This window comes from Sinocyclocheilus rhinocerous, unplaced genomic scaffold (genome assembly GCF_001515625.1).
Source record: "Sinocyclocheilus rhinocerous isolate Xijiao unplaced genomic scaffold, SAMN03320098_v1.1 scaffold1696, whole genome shotgun sequence".
Lineage (NCBI taxonomy): Eukaryota > Metazoa > Chordata > Actinopteri > Cypriniformes > Cyprinidae > Sinocyclocheilus > Sinocyclocheilus rhinocerous.
In genome coordinates, this window is record NW_015628374.1 from 87260 (window position 1) to 96003 (window position 8744).

The following is an 8744-nucleotide window of genomic DNA, read 5'->3' on the forward strand; positions in this document are numbered from 1 at the left end:
ACAGAAAACACTAGTTTATCAATAGATTATTAAAATGTTAATGCAGTTTAATCTTACTGTTTTTCCCTGACACATTCCTCATCATTACTTCTGCCGGTGTGCTGTGGCAAGCTTTATGCGTGCGCTTGAGCGCTTATTAGGCTATGTAGGCAATTAAAGTCTCATTAGCATGATTTAAATGGTTTATTAATAAACGTACGATTAGTCGACTAATGCTTACAATGAATGACAAATAGTCAACCAGAAGAATCTTTAGTCGAGGGCAGCCCTATTTAAAAGCTTATATTATAGTAATCAGCACAGAGACAAACTCTCCAACCGCACCGTTCTCCTCATGACAGTATTCAGTCCCCATGATGGAGCAGCGCCTGAACACCATCTTGTTTTCTGTGAGCGTCCCTGTCTTATCCGAGAAGACGTATTGGATCTGTCCCAAGTCCTCAGTGATGTTCAAAGCACGACACTGGACCCGACTGTCCAGCTCCTCGTCGTACAGTTCCACATCCTGAGTGATGAAGAAGATCTGCCACATCTTCACCAGCTCAATGGACACGTACAGTGAAACAGGGATCATCACCTGGAGAGAAAGTCCTGGAAAAATTAGTGTTAGGAGCCAGATAAACATCTGCAATCTCAGCCTCTGGCTCTTTCAATGAACACGGTACAATATAAAGCTTAACCCCTTAACTGTCACCCCCCATTTTTTAAAATAGGCATTAAAGTGCACTATCCAAACTTAAATTGTTGTAATTTATTAACACTTTGGAATACAGACCTAAGGTTGGTCTCTTTTTAAAGAAGAAAGTCAGCAGATTATTGCAAAAGTATTTAAAATTATTATTATTTTTTTTTTAATTAAAGTATCAAAAAGTTATAGAAGTTTAAATGTACTGTAAATAAAATGCACTATATTAATTTTATTTTATTTTATTTATTATAAATATTTTACATAACAGGTTTTACTCTAAAATTGGTATAAAATTAAAGCCTTATGTCTAAACAAGTTATGTTCCAAATTTGAAGTTGATATGAAAAAAATTGAGATTCCTGTGACATTTGATTTAGGGCGTCATACCACAAACAGCCACCGGGTGCCATCCAAACTCCATTACATTTTTTAATGCATTTTTCTGTCACAAATGTCTAGATTTCTCTGTCAATATTACTTCGATCTCAAAATAACCACCAAATATGGAATCCTGAGACTCAGACCTTTCCAATGATATGTTTTTTGTCAAGATTATAAAAAGGTTTGACTCTAAAAGACCATAATGCATTTTGTAATATGACAGGTGGGACGGTGACAGTTAAGGGGTTTTTAACTAAGGATTTTCACATTTTCACCTCAGAAGGTGAAACTAAATATTATAAGCAATTTTATTTTAGATTTATTTCATATTTCAATTACAAAATTTTGGACATCTAAATACAGTTTAAAATCATAAATGTAAATAAATAAATACGTCAGTGTTGCAAACTTAGATAAATTAAGATGTTACTTAGTCAGGGCCAGCCAGTTTAGGACCAAAATATTGGTTTGTAGTTACTGATCATCCTACATTTCCATAAATTAAAGAAAAAAATTAGTTTGATCATTGTGTCTTATAGTAATTTGAGCGTCACTATATACAAGTTGTTTGAAAATGGAAAAAAATGCAATGCAGCAGAAATGGTCCAATGTTACCAAGGTGTGAAATGTTTAAGAAATGTAATTTTTTTTTATTACATTTTTTTTAATTAAATTGTTTTTGTAATGAGCAAAAACCATGTGCTAGCATGGTCTTCTGCAAAAATATGGGATGTTTTATATAAATAAATAGACATAGATGCTTTACATTTGATAAAAAAACTGAAGTTCCTTCTTCTGCTGAACACAGAAGAAGATATGGTTGGTAACCAAACAGCTGCTGGTACCCATTGACTTCCACAGTACGGAAAAAAAGTACTATGGAAGTCAATGGCTACCAGTAACTGTTTGGTTACCTACATTCTTTAAAATATCTTCTTTTGTTCAACAACTTCAGGGTTAGTAAATGATGACAAAATTTTCATTTTAGGCTAAATGGGGGTGAAGAAATGAAGTTTAAAACTAGTTAGTTTTGATGAAACACAGCCATTACTGTCACTTAAACGTACTTAACATATGTGACCTTGGACCACAAAACCAGTCAGAAGGGTAATTTTTTTTAAATTGAGATTTATACATCATCTGAAAGCTGAATAAATAGGCTTTCCATTGATGTATGGTTTGTTAGGATAGGACAATATTTGGCCGAGATACAACTATTTGAAAATCTGGAATCTGAGGGTGCAAAAAAATCTAAATATTGAGAAAATCATCTTTAAAGTTGTGCGCCTTCACGACATGGTGGCAGCAACAATACTACAGCGAGCATAAAAGTTACGCCTTCTTTCTTTGCGTGACCATTTGGGCGGCGTTATGCAAATCTTCCCACATAGTGACATAGACATGTGGGGGCGTGTTAGAACGAGCCGTTTTAGGTAGACGTGGCTGACTCTTAACTTTTATAAAGAATATCTCTTTGGATTTGAGACTTTAGTCTTTGCAACTTTATAGATCTTCTTTATGCACCAAGAGCTTGTAACACTCCAAAGAGAAAGGAAAAATTGAAATCGCATCATATGACCCCTTTAAGACTGGTTTTGTGCTCCAGGGTCACATACGCCGTGCGAGTGACTGATTGTGTACCTGTAGTAAGATGATCATGGTGAAGAACATGTAAAATCCCGCTAGGACTGAAGGAGTATAATTGCCATTACTGTCAGGGACGATGTATGAGGGCTTGCTGGTAAAAGTTTCCAACCAGATCGCATGGCCTGTGAGAAAGAGACATTTACATTCATTAATGACATTGCTTTTGACAGTACTGTATTTCAATGCAGATATTCCAATAAAGCATCACTGAGCTCGAACCATAGAGAAAGAGAGCGAGCTTAATCATTGCTTTCATAAGACACTGGCGTGTGAGTGAGCTATTCTGGGTGTCTGTAGTGTCCTTCTTAGGCTCACGCCTTACAGAAGGAAAAGAGGCGAGGATTGCGTGAGGTCGTAACAACACTTTATTCTTTATCTCAAGGACAGACACAGACCCGAGCCTTGTTTTCGGAGTTCAGAATCCGAGCATCATTTTGTAGCTTGTATGTTAAAGTAATGTACTTTGTGCTCAGCGTGTAGTGCGTCTTGAATTATCGAGAGGCTTGTTCCCTGTACTGTACCCAGGGCTCCGATGAGACACATGAAAAATAGAAGAACCACACAGAAGAGCACATCCGTATTCATCTTCCTCTCGATCTTGCTGCGTTTGTACCTGGGCCCGCTGTTGTTTAACATGGATTTGGTTTCGTGTCCTGCAATGAATAAATCATGGTGTTAAAACAAGAACATTTGTAAAATAGCAACGGCCATTTATAAGCCATGCCATGTGTATAATTTATCAGAAGAGAAACAGTGGGCTACAGAAAACTTCAGCTGCCATCTGTGTGCAGTATAATGCGCCTATTATATGTTCGCGTTACAGACAGCTTCATTGATTATAATGGGAGAGCGTTCTAGTTTGTTGCGTCGCTGCCGGTGTAAATGGGATGTTAAAGACTTAAGAAACAGAGTTTAGCAGTATAGCATGGGCTTATTGCACTATTAGATGTTACAGTCACAGTATATTAGGCTTTATCGTTACAAATGAGAATCAGGGATGATGAATGAAAATGTGCATTATGATTTATAAAAACAAAACAGTTTGCAGATGAGATATGGGAAAACTAAAGAAAAGAATGAGAAAGTAATTTAGTAAGTAAAACAATAAATATAAAGTTTTTTTTTATGTTTTCGAAAGACAACCAAGGCTGCATGCATTGATCGATTGATTAAACATCTGTTAACTTTCTGATCTAAAATACAGTAAAAGCAGTAAGATTGTGAAATATTATTACAATTTAAAGTAGCTGTTTTCTGTTTTAATATACTTTAAAATATAATTTATTCCTGTGACGTAAAGCTGAATTTTCAGCATCATTACTCCAGTCTTCAGTGTCACACGATCCTTCAGAAATCATTATAATATTAATATTTTTGTGGAAACTGTGATACATTTTTTCAGGATTCTTTGAAAAATAGAAGGTTCAAAACATAATTTATTTGAAATAGAAATCTTGTGTAACATTATAAATGTCTTTGCTATCTTCTTAGAGTTTGCTGATAACAGTATTTAAATTTTTTAGTGAACTTTCTCTTTAAGGTATTAATATGCACCCTTCGGGGTTAAAAAAGGTACAAAGGTGTATGTTTTGAAAAGTAATTTTTTTTTCTGAGAGAGTAAAATGTTACAAATGATAAATTATTTTGATAAACAATAACTGTTTAAATGATGTGCATCTTCACAAAATAATGACATATGTAAAGTAGCATATGTAGTAAGTAGATATAGTGTTCTTTTATTTATTATAAAAAAAACTTGACCCTCTAACACTAGCACTTTCTATTCTATTTCTATTTTATCTACTTTTGTTTTCTTGTTATTTGTTAAAAAAAACTGACCCTCTAACACTAGAACTCTCTATTCTATTTCTATTCTACCTACTTTTGTTTTCTTGTTATTTGTTAAAAAAACTTTACCCTCTAACACTAGCACTCTCTATTCTATTTCTATTACATCTATTTTAGTTTTCTTGTTATTTGTTAAAACACTTGACCCTCTAACACTAGCACTCTCTATTCTATTTCTATTCTATCTACTTTTGTTTTCTTGTTATTTGTTAAAAAACTTGACCCTCTAACACTAGCACTCTCTATTCTATTTCTATTCTATCTACTTTTGTTTTCTTGTTATTTGTTAAAAAACTTGACCCTCTAACACTAGCACTCTCTATTCTATTTCTATTCTATCTACTTTTGTTTTCTTGTTATTTGTTAAAAAACTTGACCCTCTAACACTAGCACTCTCTATTCTATTTCTATTCTATCTACTTTTGTTTTCTTGTTATTTGTTAAAAAACTTGACCCTCTAACACTAGCACTCTCTATTCTATTTCTATTCTATCTACTTTTGTTTTCTTGTTATTTGTTAAAAAACTTGACCCTCTAACACTAGCACTCTCTATTCTATTTCTATTCTATCTACTTTTGTTTTCTTGTTATTTGTTAAAAAACTTGACCCTCTAACACTAGCACTCTCTATTCTATTTCTATTCTATCTACTTTTGTTTTCTTGTTATTTGTTAAAAAACTTGACCCTCTAACACTAGCACTCTCTATTCTATTTCTATTCTATCTACTTTTGTTTTCTTGTTATTTGTTAAAAAACTTGACCCTCTAACACTAGCACTCTCTATTCTATTTCTATTCTATCTACTTTTGTTTTCTTGTTATTTGTTAAAAAACTTGACCCTCTAACACTAGCACTCTCTATTCTATTTCTATTCTATCTACTTTTGTTTTCTTGTTATTTGTTAAAAAACTTGACCCTCTAACACTAGCACTCTCTATTCTATTTCTATTCTATCTACTTTTGTTTTCTTGTTATTTGTTAAAAAACTTGACCCTCTAACACTAGCACTCTCTATTCTATTTCTATTCTATCTACTTTTGTTTTCTTGTTATTTGTTAAAAAACTTGACCCTCTAACACTAGCACTCTCTATTCTATTTCTATTCTATCTACTTTTGTTTTCTTGTTATTTGTTAAAAAACTTGACCCTCTAACACTAGCACTCTCTATTCTATTTCTATTCTATCTACTTTTGTTTTCTTGTTATTTGTTAAAAAACTTGACCCTCTAACACTAGCACTCTCTATTCTATTTCTATTCTATCTACTTTTGTTTTCTTGTTATTTGTTAAAAAACTTGACCCTCTAACACTAGCACTCTCTATTCTATTTCTATTCTATCTACTTTTGTTTTCTTGTTATTTGTTAAAAAACTTGACCCTCTAACACTAGCACTCTCTATTCTATTTCTATATCTCCTTGTTTTCTTTTTAATTATTATAATAATATAAATAATAATAATAACAATAACTTCACCCTCTAACACTAGCTCTATCTCTATTTTATCTCCTTTTAAATATTTTTATTTGTTTAAAAAATAATGTGTACTTGCTACGTGTACTGCGTTAGGCTAACCGAGACTTGTCACAGCACTTCCATATTATTGCTATTTTGTTGGTTTTGATTGCTTTTATTGTCCTCATTTGTAAGTCGCTTTGGATAAAAGCATCTGCTAAATGATTAAATGTAAATGTAAATGTAGTGTATTTTAGTGTATCCCATGTGAGCACACAGTACTGTGAAGTGTAATGCTTAATGTGGTGATGAAATGTACCTGCGTACACCACTATTCCAGCTGCATCATCAGTATTTCTCACCGTGCAGCCGCGCAACAGAAGACTATCGATGCCGAAGCCCGTTCTCTTCTTATCAGGCCTCTCCCTGTGACATCAAACACAGCATCTTCCTTAGTCACCCAGACTAATTACCTCTGTGTGTGCCACGTGAGGAGCGGGCCCGTCTTTGAATGGAGGAGCAGGATAAGAGCTTTATAATGCTTGGGAACATCAGAATCATCTCTCAGCGTGATAACCCAGTTAATATGGCTGCAACGGGACAAAAAAAGGGGCCAAATCTGTTTTCCAGCCTAATTCATGCCCTGGATGTGTGGGGAAACTTTGCAATGGAGATTTAAAGGAAAAGTTCACCCACAAATGAAAATGTGCTAAATATTTATTCACCCTCAGGCCATTTGAGATGTAGGTGAGTTTGCGTCTTCATCAGATTTGGAGAAATGTAGCATTGCATCAGTGTCTCAGCAATGGATGCTCTGCAGTGAATGGGTGCCGTCAGAATGAGAGTCCAAACAGCTGATAAAAACATCACAATAATCCACAAGTAATCCACACCACTCCAGTCCATCAGTTAATGTCTTGAGAAGACGAAAGCTTAAACAACATCCATCATTAAGATGTTTTTAACTTAAAAAGTTGCTTCTGGCCAAAATATGAGTCCATAATCCATAATAACGCTTCCTCCAGTGAAAAAGTCTAGTGAAAACAATCTCCTGTTGTCTCTCACATCACAATCCAGCCACATATTTGTTTAGAACTGTTTTGGACTGTTTAAACGCTGCTTGATCTGTGCAGATTTCTCTCCTGATTCAGACCAGACCACTTTTCACTGGAGGAAGCATTATTATGGATTATGGACTCGTATTTTAGTAACCGTTTGAAGTTAAAGGGTAGTTCACCCAAAAATGAAAATGCTGTCATCATTTAAGTTTTTCCAAACCTGTATGAGTTTCTTTCTTTTGTTGAACACAAAAGAAGATGTTTTGAAGAATGTTTGTAACCAAAGAGTTGATGGTAGCCATTGACTTCCACAGTATTTTTTGCCATATTAAGTCAATGGGTACCATCAACTGTTTAGTTACTAACATTATTTAAAATATCTATTTGTGTGTGTGTGTGTGTGTGTGTGTATGTGTATGTGTGTGTGTGTGTGTGTGTGTGTTCAACAGAAGAAAAATACTCATACAGGTTTGGAACGGACTGGAGTGCTGTGGATTACTTGTGGATTATTGTGATGTTTTTATCAGCTGTTTGAACTCTCATTCTGACGGCACCCATTCACTGCAGAGGACCCGATACATTACCAGCAGATTTTCATTTTTTTTTGGTGAACTATTTCCTTTAACCCTGATGCTAGTGTCCTCTACTCAAACCCATTTGTACCATTCAGGTAGATGTTACTTCCATGACCTTTGAGCCTTACCCATTATATCAGATGAATGTCCTTTTTATATGTGTTTTTTATTATTTATAACAATATAAACTCAACATGGCTGATGAAAGTGCTCATGCATCAACCTCTGACATATTTACCATTACTTTCTGTTGCAGTGGACAGATTGTTCCTCTCACGAGAAAACTGGTAATAGTTATATACTAGTTTTTAAGTAAAGAAGGAGCATTAACATGTTTTCCTTTGCGACGCATCAGAGGGTTTAAGCAGTTTCCCTGGTTAGCGAATGACAAAATGTGAAGGCCAAACAAATGCTGTTCATTGGTGCGGATCTGACAAAAGAGGCAGTCATGATGATGGAGTCGTGATGCAGTTAATTGTGCATGAAATTGAATGATTTGAGTGAAATTGATTTTAGATACTCACACATAACCTTTGAACAGGTTGAGGTTGTTGTTGGGGTTTTCACACACTACAGAACTGTCAAATGTTTGAGGTTGAAATGGTTCACCCTGAAAGAGAAAAACATGAGAGGATGTTTTTTCCTCCTTCTGTATCCTCATTTTTCAAATTCTATGGTAATTTGAACGGACTAACGAGCATTGTCTAGCTAGTACTGCTGCTGACAGTGAAACTACACGTGGCAAACTGAGAAATCAAGTTCGTATTGAAATCTCTTTTGATTTCCACACAAACATTTCTCTTCAAAATGTTTTTGATTGATTACTTTAATCTTGGCAAATATTTGATATCCTGAGCACAAAGTGAGATATTTTTTAGATTATTGGGATCATTTTGAGAAGAAACATTTGAGAAGCACAAGACCTGAGATCTTATTTGTGACCCTGGAGCACAAAAGCAGTCTTAAGTCGCTGGGGGATATTTGTAGCAATAGCCAACAATACATTGTATGGGTCAAAATTATAAATTTTTCCTTTATGCCAAAAATCATTAGGATATTAAGTAAAGATCATGTTCCATGAAGATATTTTGTA

At 34.5% G+C, this 8744-nt stretch overlaps 1 protein-coding gene across 1 annotated transcript in view; it reads right to left on the minus strand.

Moving 5' to 3' along the window:
- atp10b (ATPase phospholipid transporting 10B) overlaps positions 1-8744 on the minus strand; it is a 39265-nt gene that overhangs the window by 16908 nt on the left and 13613 nt on the right. The window contains exons 3-7 of the mRNA XM_016549424.1: positions 8176-8261; positions 6338-6444; positions 3238-3369; positions 2711-2838; positions 312-577 (exon numbers count right to left, since the gene is read on the minus strand). Coding sequence (XP_016404910.1) covers positions 312-577; positions 2711-2838; positions 3238-3369; positions 6338-6444; positions 8176-8261 — 719 coding nt within the window. The remainder of the gene's footprint in view (positions 1-311; positions 578-2710; positions 2839-3237; positions 3370-6337; positions 6445-8175; positions 8262-8744) is intronic.